This window comes from Heterodontus francisci, chromosome 23, assembly GCF_036365525.1.
Source record: "Heterodontus francisci isolate sHetFra1 chromosome 23, sHetFra1.hap1, whole genome shotgun sequence".
NCBI lineage: Eukaryota > Metazoa > Chordata > Chondrichthyes > Heterodontiformes > Heterodontidae > Heterodontus > Heterodontus francisci.
In genome coordinates, this window is record NC_090393.1 from 5016948 (window position 1) to 5043983 (window position 27036).

The 27036-nt window shown below is 45.3% G+C and overlaps 1 protein-coding gene across 4 annotated transcripts in view; it reads left to right on the top strand.

Moving 5' to 3' along the window:
* Window positions 1-27036, top strand: part of adgrd1 (adhesion G protein-coupled receptor D1) — a 249766-nt gene that overhangs the window by 207508 nt on the left and 15222 nt on the right. For all 4 annotated transcript variants that reach the window (XM_068054587.1, XM_068054590.1, XM_068054586.1 and 1 more), the window contains 2 exons: window positions 21814-21940; window positions 24334-24375. In XM_068054587.1, coding sequence (XP_067910688.1) covers window positions 21814-21940; window positions 24334-24375 — 169 coding nt within the window. The remainder of the gene's footprint in view (window positions 1-21813; window positions 21941-24333; window positions 24376-27036) is intronic.

Sequence of the window (27036 nt, forward strand, 5' to 3'; positions counted from 1 at the left end):
GAAATCCCATTTGTGAACTTGGTTTGTGGTGATCCTCCAACGGTATTATGGAGCGGGAGAAACCCGGAGGAAATTCCCGCTGTCGATTTGTCTTTTGTCTCGTCAATCCCCAAAAAAGAAATTAGCACCTTTCTCCCACTGGCTCAAAGAAAAGCTGGAAAGAAATTACATTTCTCTAGCACCTTTTACCACCTCAGGATGTCCCAAAGCGCTTGACAGCCAATGAAGTACTTTTCTGAAATGCAGAAACCAATCGTGTGCATAGCAAGCTCCCACACACAGCAATGTGAAAATGCCCAGATAATCTATTTTTTGTGACGTTGATTGAGGGATAAATATTGGTCAGGATACCAGGGAAAACTCCTCTGCTCTACTTCAAAATAGTGACCATGGGATCTTTAACACCCACCTGAGAGGGCAGATGGGGCCTTGGTTTAAAGTTTCATCCGAAAGATGGCACCTCCGACAGTGCTGCTCAGTCCCTCAGTACTGCTCCGGAGTGTCAGCCTGGATTTTGTGCTCAAGTCTCTAGAGTAGGACTTGAACCCACAATCTTCAGAGGTGAAAAAGGGAGCTACCCACTGACACTAAACCTTTCAATTTCCATGGTGCTATGTGCCATAGCAAAACTGTAAGCATGTTTATAGAATCATAGAATGGTCACAGCACAGAAGGAGGCCATGAAGCCCATTGTGTCTGTGCCAGTTCTCGGCAACAGCAACTCACCTAGTCCCACTCCCCTGCCTTTTCCCCACAGCCCTGCAAATTTTTTTGTCTTCAGATAATTGTCCAGGTCTCTTTTGAAAGCCTTGATTGAATCTACCTCCACCACAGTCTCTGGCAGTGCATTCCAGATCCTAACCACTCGCTGTGTAAAAGAGATTTTCCTCATGTTGCCATTGCTTCTTTTGCCAATTACGTTAAATCGGTGTCTCTGGTTCTCGACTCTTCCACCATAAAGAATGTGTTATGATTTTGATACAAGCAAATTGTTACAAGAAGAATCAGTTCCCACACAGCGTGAGCACAGATCATATTTTGTGGTTTTGTAATCCCACTGCATTTTACTTCTCACACACATTACCTGACAGGCTGGCGAGTTAATTATCTAACCCATTGATCCCAGTTCCTCAATTATCTGGTTTTACACAAACTCTTTAATTCCATATGGATTCCAAAAAGCTGGCTGATTAAGAAGAGGTGATCAATTTGGATAGACACCTGTTTAGCAAATGAAGTGTGAAATGCAGGTTGCAAATGAATGGGGAATTAGAAGATTAGTGTCAGATTTGAAACAGGGATTTGTTTTCACTAGGCTTTGTAACAGGCAGAACTGGGTGAATAAAGAGTTGAGTAAAAAAAGGATGGGGAGGAATTTGATAGCAGTCATTGACTATAAGGAGCCCTGCTAATAATAAATACTAAAATCACTAAGCGTTAAATGGTATAAAAACAGAAAGTGCTGGAAATACTCAGCAGATCAGGCAGCATCTGTAGAGAGAGAAGCAGAGTTAACGTTTCAGGTCTGTGACCTTTCATCTGACCTGAAACGTTAACTCTGCTTCTCTCTCCACAGATGCTGCCAGACCTGCAGAGTATTTCCAGCATTTTCTGTTTTTATTTCAGATTTCCAGCATCTGCAGCATTTTGCTTTTGTGTAAGTGTTAAGTGGTAACTCATTACACTGATGACTCCCACCATCTCTCTCAGTGCCTTCACTGGCTTTGTGTTGTTACGCTGCTTGTCCCCGATATCCAGTCTTGGATGATCTGCAATTCCCTCCAATTAAATATTGGGAAGATGGAAGCCATTGTCTTTGGTCCTGTCACAACCTCTGTTTCAAAGAGCAAAGAACAGTACAGCACAGGAACAGGCCATTCGGCCCTCCAAGCCTGCGCCGATCTTGATGCCTGCCTAAACTAAAACCTTCTGCACTTCCGGGGTCCGTATCCCTCTATTCCCATCCTATTCGTGTATTTGTCAAGACGCCTCTTAAATGTCGCTATTGTACCTGCTTCCGCCACCTCCCCCGGCAGCAAGTTCCAGGCACTCACCACCCTCTGTGTAAAAAACCTGCCTCGCACATCCCCTCGAAACTTTGGCCCTCGCACCTTAAACCTATGTCCCCTAGTAACTGACTCTTCCACCCTGGGGAAAAGCTTCTGACTATCCACTCTGTTTCTTTTTTTTTTAGAGATACAGCACTGAAACAGGCCCTTTGGCCCACCGGGTCTGTGCCGACCAAGAACCACCCATTTATACTAACCCTACAGTAATCCTATATTCCCTACCACCTACCTACACTAGGGGCAATTTACAATGGCCAATTTACCTATCAACCCGCAAGTTTTCTTTGGCTGTGGGAGGAAACCGGAGCACCCAGCGAGAACCCACGCGGTCACAGGGAGAACTTGGAAACTCCGCACAGGCAGTACCCAGAATCGAACCCGGGTCCCTGGAGCTGTGAGGCTGCGGTGCTAACTACTGCGCCACTGTGCCACCCTTTTTTTTTAAACTTACAATTCACATTTCCGTCTCTTTAGTTTAGTTTAGTTTAGAGATACAGCACTAAAACAGGCCCTTCGGCCCACCGAGTCTGTGCCGACCATCAGCCACCCATTTATACTAATCCTACACTAATCCCATATTCCTACCACATCCCCACCTGTCCCTATATTTCCCTACCACCTACCTATACTATGGGCAATTTATAATGGCCAATTTACCTACCAACCTGCAAGTCTTTTGGCTTGTGGGAGGAAACCGGAGCACCCGGAGAAAACCCACGCAGACACAGGGAGAACTTGCAAACTCCACACAGGCAGTACCCCAGAATTGAACCCGGGTCGCTGGAGCTGTGAGGCTGCGGTGCTAACCACTGCGCCTAGCAACCGACTCCATTCCTCTCTGCGGCCACTGTCTGAGGCTGAACCAGACTGTTCACAATCCCGGCATCCTATTTGATCCCCTCCATCACAAAGACCTCTGTAAGATCACTCCTCTGCACCCCTGCTTCAAGTCATCTGCTGCTAGAATCCTCACCAATGCTTTTGTTACCTCCAAGCTTGACTATTCCAACATTCTCCTGACAGGCTTCCCATCGTCCACCCTCCAGAAACTTAAACTCATCTAAAACTCAGCTGACTGTATCCTAACTCACACCAAGTCCTGTTCACCCATCACCCACTGTGCTCACTGACCTACACTGGCTCCCAGATTCACAAAGCCTCAGATTTAAATTCTTATTCTCATGTTCAAATCCCTCCATGGCCTCACATTTCCCGATCTCTAACCTTTCCCAGCCCCACACCTTCCGAGATCTCTGCGCTTCTCCAGCTCTGATCTCTTGAACATCCCCAGTTTTAATCGCTCCACCATTGGCGGCTGTGCCTTCAGCTGCCTGGGCCCTAAGCTCTGGAATTCCCTCCCTAAACCTCTCCACCTCTCTCCTCCTTTAAGTCGCTTCTTAAAATCTACCTCTTTGAACAAGCTTTAGCTCATCTATTCTAGTATCTCCTTACGAGGCTCAGTGTCAACCTTTGCCTGATTATGTGCCTGTGAAGGACCTTGGGATGTTTTATTACCTTAAAGGTGCTATATAAATTCAAATTGTTGTTGATGATCTCAGCTGGGTGGCTGTAAGGAAGGGTAATGGAAGGTTAAAGGTTTCAGTAGTCCTTTGGTAGGCCATGAAGAAATCAGCCAAAGTTCCCACTCTAATAAATCCTGAAGACTGCTGGCAGGTACAGGTGTGTGCATGGTGACTGAGGAAAGGATCAGGCCTCTGTGTAGCTCTGGAATCTATATTTTGATACACACGTTCTCTAGGTGTACAACGGAACTGCACCCCAGTGTGATGCACTGCTTTAAGGAGAAGAGAAAAAATATTCCAATGTTCTCTTCATTTTAATTAACATTTCTCAGTTGGGATTTCCGTGAACATACCAGATGCTAAATTATTTTGTTCAGCTTGATATCCTCTAAAACCACATCTATTTATCATCGTTTAATAGGCAAGTAATCCAGAGAATGTGAGTTTAAATCCCATCATAGCGTGTCTGAGAATTGGAATTCAGTTTCAAAAACATGGAAATAAAAAGCGAGTCTCAGTAAAAATGACCGTGAAACTGTCAGATTATCGCAAAAACCCAACTGGTTCATTAATGTCCTTTAGGGAAGGAAACGTCCCGTCATAATCTGCTCTGTTCTTTATGTGACTGCAGACCCCACGTCAATGTGGTTAACTCTTAACTGCCCAGCAAGCTCCTCAGACAGATCAGGGCAGCTAGGGATGGGTAATAAATGGTTGCCTTGCCAGCGACGCCCACATCCCGAGAATGCATTAAACAGTGTTAAACATTATAGTTCCTGTCAACCTTTTCCATTATCTATTCCATTGCTAAAGCACCCCCACTGGTAGGAGGGTGTAATTACAGTGTAACAAGTTTACATAAGCAGTTCCCATTATAAATGTGGAGATGAAATTCATACAATGGGTGTATAAAAGTAATAATTTAATGTGTGACTTTAAAATGGGGATAGAATTACAGTCTGGTCCAATTATCCCCTATCCTGTAAACCCACTTCATCTGAAGACTACACTTGATCTTGACTGAGTTAATGGTGATGTCAACGTCACCAGAAATTGACTAGTAATAGATATAAATATAATTGTATATTGAATGACCCAGGAGGATCTGCTGTAAATTACAAAATGAGTCTATAGTCTAATCGTAGAATTTTACAGCCGAGAAGGAGGCCATTCGACCCATCGTACCTGTGCTGGCTCTTGAAAAGAGCTATCCAATTAGTCCCACTCCCCCTGCAGCACTGTAAACTTTTCCTTTTCAAGTATTTATCCAATTCCCTTTTGAAAGTAACTATTGAATCTGCTTCCACCGCCCTTTCAGGCAGCGCGTTCCAGATCACAACAACTCACTGTGTAAAAAATTTCTTCTCATCTCCCCCTTTGGTTCTTTTGTCAATTATCTTAAAACTGTGTTCTCTAGTTAAACAATTGGGGCCGGAAATTCGACTTAGGTCCAAAACATACAGCAAAATGACAAATGACCCCAAGTAACATTCATGCCACACAAGTACCATAGAGTTGGAGAGTTATACAGCACAGAAACAGGCCTTTTGGCCCATCGTGTCCATGCCGGCCATCAAGCGCCTATCTATTCTAATCCCATTTTCCAGCACTTGGCCTGTAGCCTTGTATGCTCTGTCGTTTCAAGTGCTCAGCTAAATACTTCTTTCATGTTGTGATGTTATGCATTAAGGTAGTCAAGGAAAAGTTAAAATTGACATAGGACTAAATTCCCTAATGTTGTACATCAGAATTGTACAAAAATTACAAGACCAGGTAACAGTTCAGTCCTTCTCCTCTGATCTAGTGGCCTGGACTTTTCACTGAAGATGACAAAGTTTGAGTTGGTTCATACGCTGCATCTGAATTATGGCCCAGGTTTGGTTATTCTTGCTGCACAGTACATGAATCACATGCTGATCAGATACTTTGAGTAGTTTGAAAGGTTATTTCAGGCTGTGGCCAGTGTAATAAGCTGTAAACAAACTTGCTGCATTGAAGGCTATATGCCATTTGGAACTTGCGACTGTCTGTTTTTTCAAGGTGCAGCTTTTGTTGAGCTTTTGTTCATTTTGACAATCCTCTCGTCCTTGATACTGACTGTGCCAAAACAAATTTTGTTCTGAAAAATCACACACACAAACCAACCAAATCAAACACAGACTACAGTGATCACCTTTGCCAGGCAATGATCATCTCCAACAAGAGAGAATCTAACCGTCTCCCCTTGATGTTCAATGGCATTACCATCGCTGAATCCCACACTATCAACATCTTGGGGGTCACCATTGACCAGAAACTGAACTGGAGTTCTTTTTCTTTTCTTTTGGGCTTCCTTATCTCGAGAGACAATGGATACGCGCCTGGAGGTGGTCAGTGGTTTGTGAAGCAGCGCCTGGAGTGGCTATAAAGGCCAATTCTGGAGTGACAGGCTCTTCCACAGGTGCTGCAGAGAAATTTGTTTGTCGGGGCTGTTGCACAGTTGGCTCTCCCCTTGCGCCTCTGTCTTTTTTCCTGCCAACTACTAAGTCTCTTCGACTCGCCACAATTTAGCCCTGTCTTTATGGCTGCCCGCCAGCTCTGGCGAATGCTGGCAACTGACTCCCACGACTTGTGATCAATGTCACACGATTTCATGTCGCGTTTGCAGACGTCTTTATAGCGGAGACATGGACGGCCGGTGGGTCTGATACCAGTGGCGAGCTCGCTGTACAATGTGTCTTTGGGGATCCTGCCATCTTCCATGCGGCTCACATGGCCAAGCCATCTCAAGCGCCGCTGACTCAGTAGTGTGTATAAGCTGGGGGTGTTGGCCGCTTCAAGGACTTCTGTGTTGGAGATATAGTCCTGCCACCTGATGCCAAGTATTCTCCGAAGGCAGCGAAGATGGAATGAATTGAGACGTCGCTCTTGGCTGGCATACGTTGTCCAGGCCTCGCTGCCGTAGAGCAAGGTACTGAGGACACAGGCCTGATACACTCGGACTTTTGTGTTCCGTGTCAGTGCGCCATTTTCCCACACTCTCTTGGCCAGTCTGGACATAGCAGTGGAAGCCTTACCCATGCGCTCATACCCATGAGTAGCAGTGGAAGCCATACCCATGAATAGTCACATAAATATTGAGGCTACAAGAGCAGGTCAGAGGCTAGGAATCCTGTGGCGAGTAGCTCACCTCCTGACTCCCCAAAGCCTGTCCACCATCTACAAGGCACAAGTCAGGAGTGTGATGGAATACTCTCCACTTGCCTGGATGGGTGCAGCTCCAACAACACTCAAGAAGATTGACACCATTCAGGACAAAGCAGCCCACTTTATTGGCACCCCATCCACAATCTTAAACACTGACTGTGCCACCACCGATGCACAGTGGCAGCAGTGTGTGCCATCTACAAGATGCACTGCAGCAACTCACAAAGGCTCTTTCAACAGCATCTTCCAAACCCATGACCTCTACCACCTAGAAGGACATGGGCAGCAGACACATGGGAACACCACCACCTGCAAGTTCCCCTACAAGCTACACACCATCCTGACTTGGAATCACCGTTCCTTCACTGTCGCTGGATCAAAATCCTGGAACTCCCTCCCTAACAGCACTGTGGGTGTACCTACCCCACATGGACTGCAGCGGTTCAAGAAGGCAGCTCACCACCACCTTCTCAAGGGCAATTAGGGATGGGAAATAAATGCTGACCTGGCCAGCGACACCCACAACCCATGCACGAATGAAGAAAGAAAGAAAAGATTTTGCACAGAAAGTGAGTGCATACATGAGATTCTTAAAGAAACTGCTCTATTTTCTAACAATGGAAATTAAATTTGGATGGTTTTATGCCCCAAACGACAAGTTAAAAATGTACCTCAATATATCTGGGAAGCCACACATAGATATACGCAGAATGTACAGCAGAGAAGCAGGCCATTCGGCCCAACTACTGTGCTGGTATTTATGCTCCACACGAGTCTCCTCCCATCCCTCTTCATCTCATCCTATCAACATATTACATTCTCACCACTCTTTGGAGAAAGAGGTTTCTTTGAAATTCTGCTGGTACAATGATGAACAGCAAGGAAGCATGTGAGGGCCGATGTGAGGAATCAATGGAAGAGACCCTTATTACGGACTGGAATTCATCAATACATGGTTTGGAATGTCCTGCACGTTCGCGCCTGGAGACAAGTGTAACCTGGGTGCCACGCAGACTTAAAAGATCATGGAATTTTGGACCTTAGTGACGCTCATAGATACTTTGCACCCAAGTCTCCTCGATGTTTATATGCACATCTAGTGATCATTCCCTCCTGAACACATCTCCACCCAGAATAATGGCTCAAGTTACTGAGCCTCACACATGGGTTTGCTGCAACTGCTCAGTTCAGATTATGACCGGATGTTCAAGCATAGCTGGAAGCACAATCTTTCTTTTTCCTGGCTTTTTATTGTAGTTTGTGTTATATGTTTGGTTCTGTATGTTGCCACTATATTGAGTCTAGCCAGAGAGGTTGACTGCAAGAAATCTGATATGGATTCATCAGCAACGCCCACAACAATACGATCGCTTATCAATTCTGCTTTAAGATCGCCATACTCACATCCCTCTGCAAGTCTATAAAGCTCATTGATAAGAGCATCGACTGTTTTGCCTGGCTTCTGGTCCCTTCTGTTGAATTTTGCTCTTTCTAAAATCTTATAACTCCACAAGTTGAAAAAAGAATCAAAAGCTTTTAAAACTTTGTCGAATTAGGCAGATGTTTCATTGTCTTGCAATTACATCAGCTATTGCACCAAATGAATATAATAAAGTGTTAACTTGCTCTGCCTCAGACCGGCTGTCCAATTAAGAAGCTATCCTGTATCCGAGAAACCTTCTTTCCATAGTACCCAGGTTTGAATCTGATTGGGTCCCACTTGATTTTTGAAACTCTCCGGCATTCCCAATTTTGGATCCATATTGTTTTATTTTATAGACTTTTTTTTTAGAGTGTTCCCCTTTAGATACTCTTTTTTCAGGCTAGCTTGCTTTAATGGAGTATAGCAGGTGCTTTTGAGTAATCCCTGCTGTTTTTAATAGGTTGTTTTAGGGTTTTTCCCTTTGCTTGAGCACTTCATTTGTTCGTTTATTCAGCTTGCCTAATGGAGTTGACACAGCTGTTTGAGAGTTCCCTGCTCTGTTAATTGACTGTTCCAGGGTTTTTCCCTTTCTTCGAGAACTGCAGGTTATTGGTTTTTCTTCTTCAGACTTGGCTGCATTAATTGAGTCTCCCTGTTGTGTTCGGGACTTTCCCGTGCTTTTCGGCAGTTTGGATGCTTTTTGGGAGTTTTCTGCTCTTTGTCCACACGTTCAGCCTGAGTGAAGGATTGGGTTTTCCCCATTTATTTTTCTCTAGCCAGATGCCTTCAGAAAATTACTTTAAGCCCTTCAAAGGCTTTTTACCATGATTCCCCGACTGTTGGCACTCTCACTTACCCAATCGATGGAATTGATTTGCAGGCAGCCATTCTATGGAGCTTCTCTCAGCCTCTTAGGGTCTGCAGTTTCTTTTTCTCTTTTCAGCTAGTTACTTTAAATTTTCTCTTCCGGGTATAGGATGGTAGTTGCTTCAAACTTTTTCTTCTGGGTGTAGGATCTCACTGTGGTTCATCATTTTTGTTTGGTTCTGTATGCTGCCACCATATTGGGCCTAGCCAGAGAGGTTCTTAGACTGTAAAGTTTAAACATTAATTTTTATTTCATAACAACTATATACACTCCACACTAACCTGTGTGGCTCCTTCAAAAACCACACCGTATCTGTTCTCGAGTATCTCCCACATGATCTCTTACATCATCATGGCGAGCGGTAATCTTTACACTCTCTCGAGATTAACTTTCAGACTCTTATACTACAGTTTGAGCATTTTCAAAAACTCTTTTCCTCCCGGGACCACCTCTGTCATTCCTGTTCTTTCTTATGCCTTCAGTGTAAGTGATATTAGAAACTGGAACGTTTACCTGATGGCTGGCTGTTAAACACACTGTGTCGGATGTGCCTGAATGAAGGTTCAATGAGACAAAGCTTTATTTTTCATACTTAAAGAAAAGAAATGTAAGAGTTTGCATTTCCTGGCATTCCAATTGTTTACACTGATTTTTCACATTCAGATGATTTTAATGATGCATTTGGGAGGAAGAATGAGGAGAGGAGGCTGTCTAAACTAAATGGTACAATTTTAAAGGGGTGCAGGAACAGAGAGACCTGGGGTTGTATGCACATAAATCGTTGAAGGTGGCAGGATAAGTTGAGATGTTTCCTAAAAAGACTCCTTCCAAAGTCAATATATCCTTTCTATGGTGTGATGCCTGGATCTATATAGAGTTCTCCAGATGAGGTCTAACCAGGGCCTTGTATAGCTGTAGCAAAACTTCCTACCCTTTATATGCCAGCACTCTGGTTATAAAGGCTAATATTCCTGTAGCCTTTCTGATAAAGTTGTGGACACATGGAGAGAGGGCAGTTGTCAAATAGTTCATGAAATTCAGTCTGATTGCACCACCACTTGGTGCTGGTGTGAGGTCAAAGCCTTATTGCTGGACCTCCAGTGAACATAAGATCGTAAGAAATAAGAGTAGGAGTGGCTATTCGGCCCCTTGAGCCTTCTGCACCATTCGATAAGATCATGGCTGATCTGATTGTGGCCTTAACTCCACTTTCCTGCTGGCTCCTCATAACCCCTGACTCCCGTGTAGATCAAAAATCTGTCTAACTGGGCCTTGAATATATTCAATGACCCTCCCTCCACTGCTTTCTGGGGAAGAGAATTTCAAAGATTAACGACCCTCTGAGAAAAAAAAATCCTCATAATTTTTATTCTGAAACTGTGCCCTCAGTTCTTGATTGCCCTGCGAGGGGAACATCTTCTCAGCTACCCTGTCAAACCACCTCAGAATCTTATATGTTTCAATAAGATCACCTCTCATTCTTCTAAACTCCAATGAGCATAGGCCCAACTTGCTCAACTGTTCCTCATAAGACAAACCCTTCATCCCAGGAATCAACCTAGTGAACCTTCACTGAACTGCCTCCAATGCAAGTATATCCCTCCTTAAATAAGGTGACCCAAACTGTACACAGTACTCGAGGTGCGATCTCACCAATGCCCTGCACAGTTGTAGCAAGAACTTCCCTACTCTGATACTCCATCCCCCTTGCAATAAAGGCCAACATTCCATTAGCCTTCCTAATTACTTGCTTTACCTGCAAGCTAACTTTTAGTGATTCATGTACAAGGAAACCCAGATCCCTCTGTACCGGAGAATTCTGCAGTCTCTCTCCATTGAATATTCTGCTTTTCTATTCTGCCTGCCAAAGTGGATAACCTTACATTCTCCCACATTATACTCCATCTGCCCAATTTTTGCCCCTTCACTTAACCTGCCCATATCCCTTTGCAGACTCTTTGGGTGGAATTTTATGCTCTTTCCCGCAGGGGGTTTGGAGGTGGGAAGAGCATAAAATCGGGTGGGATGGTGGCGGCTTGAGGGGGGAGGGGAGGGGGGAGGGTGGCGGGGGGACCCCGCCATCTTTCCGCCTCCGCCAAAATTAAGTTCGGGGTGGCAAGGCCTGTGAACGGCCTTCCCACCCCGCTGCCAATTGAGGCCCTTAAGAGGGCAATTAATGCCCAATTAAGGGCCTCATCGCACCACCACTGCAATTAGCCATGTGGTGGGCAGCCCTGTTGCCATACAGGAAGCACGGCGTAGAAAACTGTGCAGGCTGCTTCCAGGCTTGGGGTGGGTCTTAACAGGCACTTAGTGCCTGAACAAGGGACGCGGCATTGGGTAAGGGGGGGCCTGCTGAGAGCAACCCCCATACCCACCACCCCTGCGACCCCACCCCGTGAGACCCCTCCTGCCCTGACCTACCTGTAGCCTGGGTCTAGTGATGCTCCTGGGCCTCAGGTAGTTGCTCCACCGGCAGGAGCCACTGCCTCCGTGGTGGTGCTGCTCAGTGAAAGAGCTGCTGGCCTCTGATTGGCTGACAGCTCTCTGAGGGTGGGACTTCTGTCGCCTGGGTCCTTGATCGTTTGGAAGGCCAGCCGTTGTCCACTTAAGTGCCTAATTGTCTCTAGATTCGGCGGGCCTCCCACAAAAGAGGTGACACAGGGTTCTTGGTGTCACTTTTCCCAGACATCGAGACCCCTGTCACCAGCATAAAATAGTTGTTTGGTGGTACAGAACTTGCGTGTCGCTGAAAATAGAATTATAGAAAGTTTAAGGCAGAGAAAGAGGCCACTTCGCCCATCATGTCTGTACCGGCCAAAAAATGATCCACCTATTCCAATTGCACCTTCTAGTATTTGGTCTGTAGCCCTGCAGATTATGGTACTTGAGGTGTATATCCAGGCAGTGTGTTCCAGACCATCACCACCCTCTGGGTGAAAATGTTTTTCCTCATCTCCCCTCTGATTTTTCTACCAATCACTTAAAATCTATGCCCCCTCATCACTGACCTCTCTGCTAAGGTGAATAGACCCTTCACCTCCACTCTATCCAGGTCCATCAACATTTTGTACATTTCAATCAGATCTCCCCTCAGCCTTCTCTGTTCCAAGGAGAACAACCCCAGCCTATCCAATCTTTCCTCATAGCTGCATTTTTCCAGTCCTGGCAACATTCTCATAAATCTCCTCTGTATCCTCTCTAGTGCAAAGACATCCTTTCTGTAATGAGGTGACCAGAACTGCACACAGTACTCAAGTTGTGGCCTAACCAATGAGTTATACAGTTCAGCGTAACCTCCCTGCTCTTGTATTCTATACCTCAGCTAATAAAGGAAAGGATTCCATATGCCTTCTTAACCACCCCATCGACCTGTCCTGCTACCTTCAGGGATCTGTGGACATTCATTCCAAGGTCCCTCACTTCCTCTACACTTCTCAGTATTTTCCCATTAATCATGTATTCCTTTGTCATGTTTGACCTCCCCAAATGCATCACCTCACACTTCTCCAAGTTGAACTCCATTTGCCACTTTTCTGTCCATCTGACCAGACCATCAAAATCTTCCTGCAGCCTACAGCTATCCTCCTCGCTATCAACCACACGGTCAATCTTTGTGTCGTCCTTAAACCTCTTGATCATGTCCCGTACATTTACGTCCAAATCATTAATATACACCATGAAAAGCAGGGGACCCAGTACTGAGCCCTGCGGAACACCACTGGAAACAACCAGTGGTGCTAAAACACCCATCAACAATTACCCTTTGTTTCCTGCCAATGAACCAATTTTGTATCCACCTTACTGCATTTCCCTGGATCCCATGGGATTTTATTTCTTTAACCAGTCTGCCACGTGGGACTGTCAAAAGTCTTGCTAAAATCCATGTAGACCACATCAACTGCACTACATTCATCTATCTTCCTTGTTACTTCTTCAAAAAATTCGATCAAGTTGGTCAAACAAGATCTTCCCTTAACAAATACATTCTGACTATCCTTGATTAACCTGTGCCTTTCTAAGTGACAGTTTATCCTGTCTCTCAGAATAGATTCCAATAATTTGCCCACTACTGAGGTCAGACTGACTGGCCTGTAATTATTCAGTCTATCCCTCGCTCCCGGTTTAAACAGAGGTACAAGGTTAGCAATTCTTCAATCCTTTATAAGAGAATGCTTATTGGTTGGCAAGTGAACTCTGATTGGTAGAGGCTTTGCCAGCCTACGGTGACTGACAGTTAACTGCCAAGCTTTGTTTGAAATTTATATCAGGCAACTTGACTCTGATTGGTCAAGGCATTGTCCTGAAGAATGAATCAGTGAATGGCTGTCACTTCTTTTGTTTACCTGAAACAGGCGCAATGTTTGTACATGTACTTTCTGTCTGCAAAGAACAGGGCCCTGTGTATTAATATGTGTAGCTTCCAGTACGCGCAAATGCGCCACACTGCGAGCCCTACTGACAATCTTAAATTGGTTGTCAGCGTAATTCATAGCACACTGTGGATTATTTAGCAAATGTTGTCCAATCGCGGAATCACATCTAATGTTGGGCACTGTGTTTAATGTTTTGCAAGCACGGGCTGGTTGGGTACGGCCTGTACCTTGCCTGTTGCGAACAGCAGAAGGAACATGTTGTTTGATACAATCCTCCAGTCTTTGGGGCGTACGACCTATATAACTAGCATCACACTGGCATTGAAATTCATATATCACATTACTCATTTGTGTGAAAGGCAGGATATCTTTTTGTCTTGATGGCAGCATTCTGTTAGTGGCGAACACCACATGTGATGCTACTCATAGTAGCAGCGTGAAACAGTTAGCTTTACCTGTTGCTCAAATTTTTGGGATTCGTTGCCCTTCCAGGGCCCGAGCCATTTGCTCACCATGCAAACTTGATGCTGAAATAGGGTGAATCAGAGACATCCTGCGTGACAATAGCTACCCTGATCAGATCATTTCTCGCTGTATATCGTGCAAACTTATGAACGGGCCTAAGGCCATCATTTTCAGCCCTGAAAAGTGCCCAGTCTACCTTAAATTACCGTGGAAGGGTAATGTATCCCAAAGATTTGAGTGACAGGTTGTTTCACGCTGCTACTATTGTTATGATCCTGTTGTTTTTTTCGGGAAATATGCGGTGTGTCTTTAAGACAGCAAAGGATCAGTATTGCTTTAAGATAGCCTGCTTTAGAAGGTGCATCTTGGTTGCGCTGGATACAGCCATTCAGAGACTGAGAACAGGATATACATTGTTGCGATTGACTTTTGAAACTAGCTTAAAAACTGGCTTTTGCAGAGACAGTTGAGACACAACTGGAACAGCATAAACTGAAAAGAGATCTCTGTTAATTTAAACTGAAGGAAGTGAATTTAGACTGACTACTTTTTTATCCCTCAAAATTCTAAAAGTTAAGTCAGATTGATTCCTTTGAAAATGGTTGCGACTTGTTGATCTGCTGTGGTCATCACTGGAAGGAAGAGGAGTTTGAACCTTCGAATGTTGGACTGGATTTTCTTACCTCATCGGACTCTGGAGGATTGTGAGTGGACTTTGAATCAGAGGACTTCAAACAACCTTGGACTGTTCCACATTGGAAGATTCCACTTCACCAGTAGTGTAAATCTGCAAGAACTTTACTGCTGTGGTCCTATGGTTATTTCTATTTTTAGATCTTGGTTTATCTTAGTCGTGTTTAAGATTTTTTTTTAGCTTTTCTAATAAACAGTTAATTTATTGATATCTAAAGATACCAGGTTTTGATTGCCTCATTCAGGGGATTAGTAGATTGTTCAATCAAGTTTAAAGTGATATGTTATGTGATCTGTGGAGTGACGGGATTGAATTGACAGTGCGTTGCTCCCAACGCAATCAGAATCATATATTTTGATTGGGGGCTTTGTCTTGAGCGGTTGTGCCATAACACTATGCAGTAGTGGTGTGGTGTTCGCCACTAAGGATGCTGCTGTCAAGCGAAAAAGATGTCCTACCTATCACACAAATGAGTAATGTGATATATGAATTTCAATGCCAGTGTGATGCTTGGTATATAGGCCGTACAACATGTCTCTATTTTCAGCATAAAATCCCAGCCTTGTGTCCTCCATGCAACTTGCTGTCCTACCTATCTTTGTACTATCTGAAAACGTGGCTACAATACACTCTGTATGGTGTTGGGGGGTGGGGGAGTGCTGAGGGAGCCACCCAAAGGACTGAAGTACTTTGCAGGGGGGAGGCACCCAGGGGGAGTGCTCATAGGCTGTTGCTTGAAACACTTCCTTTAAGGATAGTCCATTCAATGCCTGGTAGAAATGGGCGGGGTTTGGACACCCACTTGTAGCTGAAATTAGCAATTGGGAATGCCGTTGGACCCTGATTTGCATATTTAAGCAGCCTGCCTCCCCCTCTCCCCCCCCGCCCCTCCTGCTTATTTGAAAATTTACAGGCTCGACTGAAAATAGTCTCAGCTGGGCCTTGGGGCATCATTGGAGTGACAGAGGTGAACCGCCCCCAATGGTCAACTGCTGGCCTCTGTTTTGCAGGCAATAAATGGTCAGCCTATATTTGAACACAACCAACAGACACACAATTGTGTGCTGATAGAGTTTTATATTCTAGCAATGAACCACTTCGAGGCATCTGGCCAAAACCTCAATATCCAGTTAGGGATTTTGGAGATGACAGTTTATTGGGTCTTTGGTGATCTGTTGAGAGCTTATTAACTCTGACTTGTCAAGTGCTCCTGCCCACTGATAAAAAGCTACAAGTGCTTTTCAGGGTTGGTCCTCTATAAAGGGAGACAGAAACCTCGAAACAAATCAGTGAAGTATTTTTTAGAAGGTTTGCACAATTGACGATTAATGTGGAGATGGAGGCTGCAGTTATAGAATGAATTTATATAGCGTCTTTTCAGACTTCAGGGCGTCCCAATGTGCTTTACAGCCAAGGAAGTACTTCTGGACCTGCTGTCATTGTTGAACTCCAAGTCCTGGCAGCAGTTCTGAAGTGGTATCCCAGGGATTCTGCCAGTAAACCTCTCTTAGACCAATCAGAGCCCATACTGGCTGTGAGCAGCAATGGATTTGACACTGGACCTTCACAAAACCCCAAAAATGCAATGCAGTGACCAGAATCCATCCCAAATGGCGGCTGCACATTTCCCTGTAATAAAGAAAATAATTGATGTCTTTGGGTCGGTAAGTGGCTCACATGTCCCACTGCGAGGTGGTACAATTCTGTTCCACTTTGCCACAGACTGTGCACACCTCTGTTGTGCTTTCACATGCACCAGTGGGAAACGCTCTCACCTTGGAGTCAGAGGTTGTGGGTTTAAGTCCCACTCCAGAGACTTGAGCACAAAATCTAGCCTGACGCTCCCAATGCAGTACTGAGGGAGCGCTGCACTGTTGGAGAGCCAGTACAGAGGGAGCGCTGCACTGTCAGAGGGTCAGTACTGAGGGAGCGCTGCACTGTCGGAGGGTCAGTACTGAGGGAGCGCTGCACTGTCAGAGGGTCAGTACTGAGGGAGCGCTGCACTGTCAGAGGGTCAGTACTGAGGGAACACTGCCCTGTCAGAGGGTCAGTACTGAGGGAACACTGCCCTGTCAGAGGGTCAGTACTGAGGGAGCGCTGCACTGTTGGAGGTGCCATCTTTCAGATTGGACATTAAACCATGGCCATTCCTGCCCTCTCAGATTGGTTTAAAAGATCCCACAGCCACTATTTTGAAGTAGAGAAGGGTAGTTCTCCCTGGTGTCTTGGCCAATATTAATTCCTTCAACAAGCATCAGTAAAACAAATTATCCGGTTGTTATTGTTTGTCAGATCTTGCTGTGTGCAAATTGGCTGCTCTGTTTCCTTCATTACAGCAGTGTCCACACTTCAAAAGTACTTCATTGGATGCAAAGTGTTTTGGGATGTCCTGAGGTTGTGAAACACTCGACCGAAATGTTTAATTTCTTTTTCATACTTCCCTCAACAACCAGTTCAGTCACACTTTGCAATCATTCTGCAAAAAACTGCAATTACACCCAATGTCACACCCAATTAACATCTCCAAAGATGCCTGCAAGTCATTCCATTAACTCGCGCTGACTCCATAAATAGAACCGTAGCCGTGTCCAATATCATATACTCAGTTTGACACCAGTATCGAAAGTTTGCACCCGCTGTGGTTTCAATATTTGCTTCCTCATTCAATGAAGCAAATAAGCCCCTTAGCTTTCCCTCGAGTAAATGAGAGCCCACACTCCTGACTCCAGTGACTTCTTGGGAGTGTGCGTTACCTTGTGACTATTTTTGTTCTCAAGGCACAGTTGTTCACAACTGTGTCCAAGGAGCATATTAATAATCTATTCTTCAATGTCGGGTGCAAAATCAGTCTGATTAAAGTCTCTCTATTTCACTTCATTAAGATATTGCATGGTTTTCAACAGGCACCAGATCTGTCCTTTGATTGGATGTGACACCAGTATCTCTGGTGACCTTGCTCTTGCTGAGGGAGAGTAACTGAAAATTATAATTAAAACTAAATGAAGCTGTAAGATTGAATTGGCATAAAGAACCCGGAGTGCAGAAAATGGAACAGAATTTTTTTTAATTCATTCTTGGGATGTGGGCATGACTGGCCAGGCCAGCATTTATTGCACATCCCTAATTGCCCTTGAGAAGGTGGTGATGAGCTGCCTTCTTGAACTGCTGCAGTCCGTGTAGTGTAGGTACACCCACAGTGCTGTTAGGAAGGGAGTTCCAGGATTTTGACCCAGTGACAGTGAAGGAATGGCAATATAGTTCCAAGTCAGGATGGTGTGTGACTTGGAGGCGAACTTGCAGGTGGTGGTGTTCCCATGTATTTGCTGCCCTTGTCCTTCTAGGTGGTAGAGGTCGTGGGTTTGGAAGGTGCTGTCTAAGGAGCCTTGGTGAGTTGCTGCAGTGCATCTTGTAGATGGGACACACTGCTGCCACTGTGCGTCGAAGGTGGAGGGAGTAAATGTTTGTAGATGGGGTGCCAATCAAGCGGGCTGCTTTGTCCTGGATGCTGTCGAGCTTCCTGAGTGTTGTTGGAGCTGCACTCATCCAGGCAAGTGGAGAGTATTCCATCACACTCCTGACTTGTGCCTTGTAGATGGTGGACAGGTTTTGGGAGTCAGGAGGTGAGTTACTCGCCGCTGGATTCCAAGCCTCTGACTGCTCTTGTAGCCACATTTATGTGGCTGGTCCAGTTCATTTCTGGTCAATGGTAACCCCCAGGATGTTAATAGTGGGGGATTCAGTGATGGTAATGCCATTGAATGTCAAGGGGAGATGGTTAGATTCTCTCTTGTTGGAGATGGTCATTGCCTGGCACTTGTGTGGCGCAAATGTTACTTACCACTTATCAGCCCGAAATTGAGTGTTGTCCAGGTCTTGTTGTATGCGGACACGGACTGCTTCATTTATTGGAGGAGTTGTGAGAGGAACTGAACACTGCAATCATTGATATTGACCTGGTGGCCTGTTCCTATGATGTAAATTGTGTGTAATGAAGAACGGAATATGTTCCTATTGGCTGAGGCTGCGTCCCACTCCACTCCTCCATCTCAGTGTGTGATATCTCCCCACCTTACGATGCAGGTGCAGTAGAGCAGAGAGACAACTGATGGAGGGACAACCTGCTCCTCGACATTGTGATAACCATCTCCTCTTCTCAAATTAGCAACATCAAACTAGACTCGATCCCAGAGTCTGGAGAGAGTCGCCATTTAAGAAACTGATTGAAACATTAATTCTGAACTTTCTCTTCCAATCTCTCCATGGCCTCGCCCCTCCCTATCTCTCTAACACAGCCTCCTGTTCTGTAAGATGCTGTGATTCTCAGAGGAGAAGGGGGCAAGTAATTCTGAGAGTTATTAGGTCTCATTACTGAAATTAAATGGTGCTCTGTTCCGCCCTTTAGGATCAACTTTAATCTTTGCCTGCATCTCTCGATCTCTACACCTACTATTAGGATTAAATTCTGCTCTGCTGCATTAATTTGCTTCTGATATAAACCGCAATTTCTCTTGGTCTTTCCATCAATTGAGGTTGTGGATCTTTTATGGGATTTGTGGTAACGACAGATCACAATCAAGGTCGAATTAATCAGTGTCAACCCATTTCCGTGGCGCAGTGGGCAGAACTCTCACCTTGCAGTCAGAGGCTTGTGGCTTCTCGTTCCAGCCCCACTCCAAAACCTTGAGCATAAAATCCAGGCTGACTCTCCCAGTGCAGTACTGAGGGAGTGCTACACTGTTGGATGTGCTGTCTTTTGACTGTTAAACTGAGGCCTCATTCGCCCTCTCAGGTGAGTGTAAAAAATCCCACAGCCACTATTCTGACAAATGGCCAATATTTATCCCTCAACTGGCATCACTAAAAAAAAAAATGAGCTGGTGATTATCGCATTGCTGTTTGTGGGATCTTTCTGTGTGCAAATTGGCTGCCATGTTTTACTACATGACCACAGTGACTACATTTCAAACAGCTCTTCATTGTCTGTGAAGGGCTTTGCGGCATCCTGAGGTCATGAATGACGCTATAGAAATGCAACTTCTTTATTTATAGACATGAAAAGCACGTCCAGGGACAGCAGATTCTGGCAAAGAAAGTGTCTCTGTCTCCTTGTATACTGCACTTCTTTCACTTTACTGAGCTCAGCTTGTGTATTCCTTGGTGAGATGATGAGTTCGAGATTTGGGTGGTTCCAATTCTGACCATTCCCATCCTCGTGACCTCTCCAGAATACCAGACGCTGACAAATCATGCTGCTGTTAACAGTGAAAGGCACAGTGACACTGTCAGACGCACAGCGCATTTTGCTACTCCAATATTCCTGTCATTGTTGGAGGATGTGGGTCAACAAACGTTGGTCCCGAGGCCATTGACAGAATTGTCATGATAATTGGGCTAATTTCCCAAGATGACTGAATTTCTGGAGCTGGAGCAAGTTTCAATTGGCTCGTTTTTGGAGCCAGACTGTTGTTGCAAACGGTGCGAACTGCAATTCGGAGTCATTTAGACCCAGCAGGGGAGGGTGAGGGGAATAGGCAGCTGAAGATGGGCTGTGGAGCAGGAAATTGGAAATAGCAAGACAGGTTTAATAAATCAAACAAGAGCGGTCTGTGTACATTATCTGTAGGACATCGTCAAAAACGATAAAAAGGAACAGAAAGAAAAAACATATAAGATCCTACGCAAAATAAACGGATTGATTCTTTACCAGTATGAATGGAATAATTAAATAAAGACAGGAAATGATGGAAAAGCCAATCTGGGAGGGAAAAGCAGAGATTTAATTGTTTTTGTGTGTGAATGTGAAGCAAATGTGGAAGATAAATCCTGTTGCATTTAACGGGAAAGCTGGATAAACACACAAGGGAGAAAGGAATAGAAGGATATACTGATTGGATTAGATGATGAAGAGTGGGGAGAGGCTTTTGTGGGACATAAACATTGATATGCACCAGTTGGGCTGAATGGCCTGTTTCTGTAAATTTAACATGATTGAGTGGGATCTAAAAGTTGGGAAGTACACGGAATCCCATATTAAAGAAAATCTAAATATTGAATGACAAGTTCTACATCGATGATCTGAGCACTGATGTTATTTTGGTGCCAGAAATTTGAAGGAAATCAGATGCCAGAGATCTGAAAAAAAATTCAGGTAACTTTTTAATGATCTCCAAATCTGCATGATTGGAGTTATGAAAATCCTCAGGCCATTGGCACCATTGACAATCAGCTCCCAGTCTCTGTGCAGAGGGCAGTAGATATTTCAGCTAGTCTCAGTTAGCCTGGACCTTTCCTCAGTCAATGCTCATGTGCCTGCAACTTTCAGCAGGAGTCAGAATCTACTGGACAGGAATGGGACCTTTTGCTGATTTCTCCCTTCTCGTGTCAAGCAGCCAAATGAAACCTTTTCATGATGTCACATTGTTCCAAAGTGCTTTACCACCAATGCAGTATTTTTTGAAATTGGTGACTGTTAGAAAACAGCACAGATGGCAGCCAATTTGTGCACAGCAAGCTCCCACTGCAGCAATGTGGTACTGATCCAATAATCAGTTTTGTAATGTTGATTGAGGGAAAATATTGGCCAGAACACTGGGGAAAACTCCCTGCTCTTCTTCCAGTAGTATCTGTAGGATCTTTTATGTACCCCTGAAGGGGCCAGACAGGGCCTCAGTTTAATGTCAAATTCAAAAGATGCCATCTCCAACAGTGCAATGCTCCCTCAATACTGACCCTCCGACAGTGCAGCACTCCCTCAGTACTGACCCTCCGACAGTGCAGCACTCCCTCAGTACTGGCCCTCCGACAGTGCGGCACTCCCTCAGTACTGACCCTCCGACAGTGCGGCGCTCCCTCAGTACTGACCCTCCGACAGTGCAGCACTCCCTCAGTACTGACCCTCCGACAGTGCGGCGCTCCCTCAGTACTGACCCTCCGACAGTGCGGCACTCCCTCAGTACTGACCCTCCGACAGTGTGGCACTCCCTCAATACTGACCCTCCGACAGTGCAGCACTCCCTCAGTACTGACCCTCCGACAGTGCAGCACTCCCTCAGTACTGGCCCTCCGACAGTGCAGCACTCCCTCAGTACTGACCCTCTGACAGTGCAGCACTCCATCAGTACTGACCCTCCGACAGTGCAGCGTTCCCTCAGATGAGGTGAAATTTGATTGGCGGGTTGTTTTTTTAAACATCTTTGCTTTTCTTTTCAGGCTGACGGCCAAAGCAGTGGCTGTACTGCTCCCAATCTTGGGAATATCCTGGGTTTGTGGAGTACTGGCTGTCAATAACTACGCCATTGTGTTTCAATACATCTTCGCATTATTCAACTCCTTACAGGTAACTGCAGCAAGATCTGTCAGCCTGAACTGGATTATAAGGCTAAATGTATTTAACAAGATATTGTTTTTTTCTCTCGCTTGCTATTTCTTGTTGCATTTCGACCTTTACCTCATGAAAGTAAAGATTCTTGTCTCTGCTGCTCAGAGTGAGAGTTCGGAACACAGAAGCACAAGGAAGTCACTCAGATAGGTCACGGCTGATCTGCATCCAAACACCACCTCCCCGCCTGAGTTCCGTAACCTTTAATCCCCTTACCTAACAAAACTCTATCAACTTCAATTCTGAAATTTACAATTGACCCCGAACTCAACAGGTTTTTGGGGGAGAGAGTTCCAGATTTCCACTTCCCTTTGTGTAAGGAAGTGTTTCCTAACATCACCCCTGAACAGTCTAGTTCTAGTTTTACAATTAAGCCCCCTTGTTCTGATCCCCCCTCCACCAGAAGAAATAGGCTCTCTCTATCGACTCTTTTAATCATCTTAAACACCTCGATTAGATCACCCCCTTAATCTACTATATTCGAGACAATACAAGCCTAGTCTGTGCAACCTGGCCTCACAATTTATCCCTTTAAACCCCTGTATCATTCTGGTGAATCTGCACTGCACCCCCTCCAAGGCCAATATATCCTTGCTGAGGTGCGGGGCCCAGCACCGGGTGTTAGTGCTAGAGAATAATGTACTTCCAGGTCTGATATAGCACAATGAAATCCCCAGCAAAGCTCTTCTACTGCAACCCGATCTCTGAAGACTTTATTCTTTTCTCACACCAATTCTCCAGCGCGACACCAGAGCTAAATGGAGTCAGCTTTGTACGAGGAGTTCCACCCTTACTGCAAACAGACAGGGTGGTTTCACCCTCAGTCTGGCCTGAATTTAAAACCCCAAACCCAGAGGTGTAAAGGTCAGGGTCTGAACCCAATGTCCCCCACTACATTGTCCCAAAATAATTAGGGATGATTTTTAACTTCCGCCCAAAAGTCTTGTGCAAAGTCATTGGCACGGCAACCACATTAGCTTGAAGCCAGTGTCGGGAGACCTGAATGCGTTTCAGACCTGAAGTGCTTTGAGTGTTAGCTATGGCTCAGTGAGTAATAGTCTTGCCTCTGAGTCAGAAAGGTGTGGGTTTCATTCCGACTCCAATGAGGATCAACCATGATGTTATTAGGTGGCAGAGCTGGCTCGAGGGGACAAATGGCCACTTCCATTCCTATTTCTTATGTGTATGGTACCAACTAAACCAGGATTGCCTTGGAGTCTCTTGGGGCTAAGCATTAATGTCTAGGACACTGCTTCAAGAAACACACAGGGCGAGACATTGTCATAGAGTCATAGAATCATAGAGAGATACAGCACTGAAACAGACCCTTCGGCCCACGGAACAAGATTGTGTTGTTTTTATTTATTTTCTTTGAACACCTTTGTTTAATTAGCTATAAAAATGGACATTTGACTGAAAGGTTAGTATCAGCCAATCAGGGATTGAAGAGTCTGTTAACTTTCCAATTGGGGAATGGGGGTGGGGGAGGAGGTGAGGCACCGTGAGGATTGGCAGGCCAAGTGATCAATGGTGGGCAAGTAGGGACTCCCTCCAGGAATACGCCAAAGCAGAGTTGGCAACCCTAGACCCGGGACTTACACATGCTGCCCATTTGCACAAGGTGATCCGTAAAGGGACTGCTTCAGGCCAATCAAAGAAAGGCCTGGAAGTATTCTAGGGGGATAAAGGCAGGCGAGGGTGATTTCTTGTCGGGCCAGGAGGAGTAGGGGTGTTCCTGCCGCTGCTGGTTGTCCTCCCCAACCTTCCCTCCCTTCCATAGTCAGATTCAGACCTCATCAGCATAGCTCATTGAGTTCTGACAGGTAGCCCAGCACACCTGGGGTGAGTGGGGTGAGGGAGCAAAACATCCAGTGGCTGCATGTGTTGGGGAACAGTAGGAAAAGTGGGAAGGAGAGAGGGATGAGGGTGGGGAGAGTGGGGGAAGGGTGGGGGCAGAGTGGGGCAAGGGTAAGGACAGAGGGGGAAGGGTGAGGGAGAGTGGAGGAAGGGTGGGGACAGAGAGAGAAGAGTGGGGAGGGGTGGGGGAGAGTGGGGGAAGGGTGGGGGAGAGATGGGGAAGGGTGGGGGAGACCCAGCAGCCGCAGGAACACTGCCATTCTTCCTGACCCACAAAAGCCCCTCCACCCCTCTTCAGGTATTGATGTTATGGCCGTGGCATCACCCACCCCCCTGACACCCCCCCACCCCCCCAACCCAAACTCATTTTCCACCACCAGCCATCCATGTTTCAGGCAGTTTGACAATCGTCTCTCATTCTTGACTTAAACATTTAAGTGTTTTTTTTTTGTTGGCAATTCACTGTTTCTGATTTTCTTTTTCTCTCTCTTTAGGGGTTTTTCATCTTTCTCTTTCACTGTCTTCTGAATTCAGAGGTGAGTGACTGCAGAAAATGATTTCTCTCCAGTGGTAAGCTGTTGTCGTTGATGGGTCAGAGATATCAGCAAGAATTCACATGAAAACAGTGGCGGGTCACTCCAGATTCTGCAGGGAGCAAAACTTAAATATGGAATAATAACTCAGATTTGTATATGCTGGGATTGCATCAACAACAACAAACAAATTGCATTTATATAGCTTTAACATTGTAAAGCATCCCAAGGCACCTCACAGGAATGCCATCAGACGAACAAAAGAGGGTGGAGAGGTTTAGGGAGAGAATTCCAGAGCTTAGGGCCCAGGCAGCTGAAGGCACGGCCGCCAATGGTGCAGTGATTAAAATCGGGGATGTTCAAGAGGCCAGAATTAGATAAGCGTAGAGATGTGGGAGGGTTGTGGGGTTGAAGGAAGTTACAGACGTGGGGAAGGGGAGGCCATGGAGGGATTTGAAAACAAGGTTGAAAAACTTGAGACTTTGCTGTACCAGGAGGCAGCATAGATCGGCGAGCAATGGGATTGTGTGCTCATGTGGACAGTAAACACTGACACAGACTGGATGGGCTGAATGGCCTGATTCTGTGTTGTAACAGTCTCTATTTCTGTGTGCCCTTTACTACAGTGCCTTTATATTGGTGTGTGTAGACCAGAGTTAGATTAACATTCCAACATTCCATCACAAGTGGCAACACAGGTAGACAGGGTGGTGAAGAAGGCGTATGGCATGCTTGCCTTCATCGGCCGAGGCACTGAGTACAAGAGTTGGGACGTCATGTTATAGTTGTACATAACGTTGGTTAGGCCGCATTTGGAGTACTGTGTGCAGTTCTGGTCGCTGCACTACAGGAAAGATGTGATTAAGCTAGAGAGGGTGCAGAAAAGATTCACAAGGATGTTGCCTGGTTTGGAGGGCTTGAGTTGTAAAGAGAGATTGGATAGGCTAGGTCTGTTTTCCCTGGAGTGAAGGAAGCTGAGAGGGGACATGATAGAGGTATATAAAATTATGAGAGGCATAGATAGGGTAGATAGCCAGAGTCTGTTTCCCATGGTAGGGGTGACTAAAACTAGAGGGCATAGATTTAAGGTGAGAGGGAGGAGGTTTAAAGGGGATCAAAGGGGAAAATTTTTCACACAAAGAATAGTGGGTATCTGGAATGAGCTGCCAGAGGAGGTGGTGGAAGCAGGAACAGTAGCAACATTTAAGAGGCATCTGGACAGGTACTTGAATGAGCAAGTCATAGAGGGATATGGAATTAATGCAGGCAGGTGGGATTAGCATAGATAGGTATTATGGTGGGTATGGACGCGGTGGGCCGAAGGGCCTGTCTCTATGCTGTATGACTCTATGACTCTAAAAGGGATATACTCAGCAGATGGTGCTTTCAAACCCTGACACTATTGTAAACTGAGGCTCCAGGATCAGTAATAACCTTGAGACTAACTTGCTTTCTGTGTTGTGCACATCGTAAATTCACCCTCGGCTGTGATCATCTCCCATCCGAATATTGCCTTTGTAACCTGGCCCAGGCTTGAAATCAAATGCATTTGAATGAGCCAAACTCATCCATTTTGGTCACGGCCCATTGAGTTCAGTTGTTTTATTATGATGGAAGTCTGCTGCTATCATTTGAGACTAGTTTAATTTAAAAGTCGGGCATTATATTATGAGGGAAGGAAGATATATAACCGCTGAAAGAAAACATTATAATTGGCTGATGCAGAGCTGTGTGAATCAGGCTGTTCGCTCAGACGCCTGATTGCAATTTGATTCAATCCTCCCCAACATCTGCTACCAGCCTCTTACCATCACTCTCAACTCAAGCCTGGACTCCAGTTTATTAATTAGTAATTCATGTAACAATGTAGGCAGGACCAAGAGCTTATGTAACAGCAGGAATTAACTCCACCATTTGAGCTGATTATTTCACATAAACTGGTATCCAAGTGGAAAGCTCGGTTTTGGATCGTCCCACCCAGTGGAATTGAGGCATCAGCACCTGAAATACTTCCTTCCTCGTTCCTGTGGCTGCCACCATTTTGCCAGGGTCCTCGGGACAGGCGTCCTGGGTGCAGCCTGAAGCGGGAGTACAACTAAATTCAATCAGAGTCCTGTGGCACCAATCAGATGGAGCCATTTTAGGCCATCAGCTGCTCAACCATGCATTGCATTCATTCATATTATGCTTTTGCTGCAAACTCTCTTTTACACTGGGATGGTTTGTTGATACTTGGGGTGTGGGTGCCGTTGGCAAAGCCCATCCCTAGGGGCCCTGACAAGGTAGTGATAGGGTTTACACTGGGTTTAGTTCATGTTCCAGGAGACCAATGCCTTTAAGTTGGAACCCGCTCCCCTCCTGATATTTACATTACTAAACCCACTCTCTTATCCCAGATGCAAAATTGTTTTTTCTAGGCAATTTGATTCTATTGTTTGGATCAGGTACCAGAAAGTGAATGTGACAAGTGCTGGTAGTTCTTCCAGAAGAGGCACTTTTGATTTAACTTTATGTTAGACATTACATAAAACATAATATAATTGTAATTTTATATATGGGACTCATGATACAATGATGGATGAACAGAATTTGGTGTGAGTTGGGACATGGGGTTGGAGTTTAAAAATAGGGAAGTCTTGTTACAACAGTATAGGATGTTGGTGA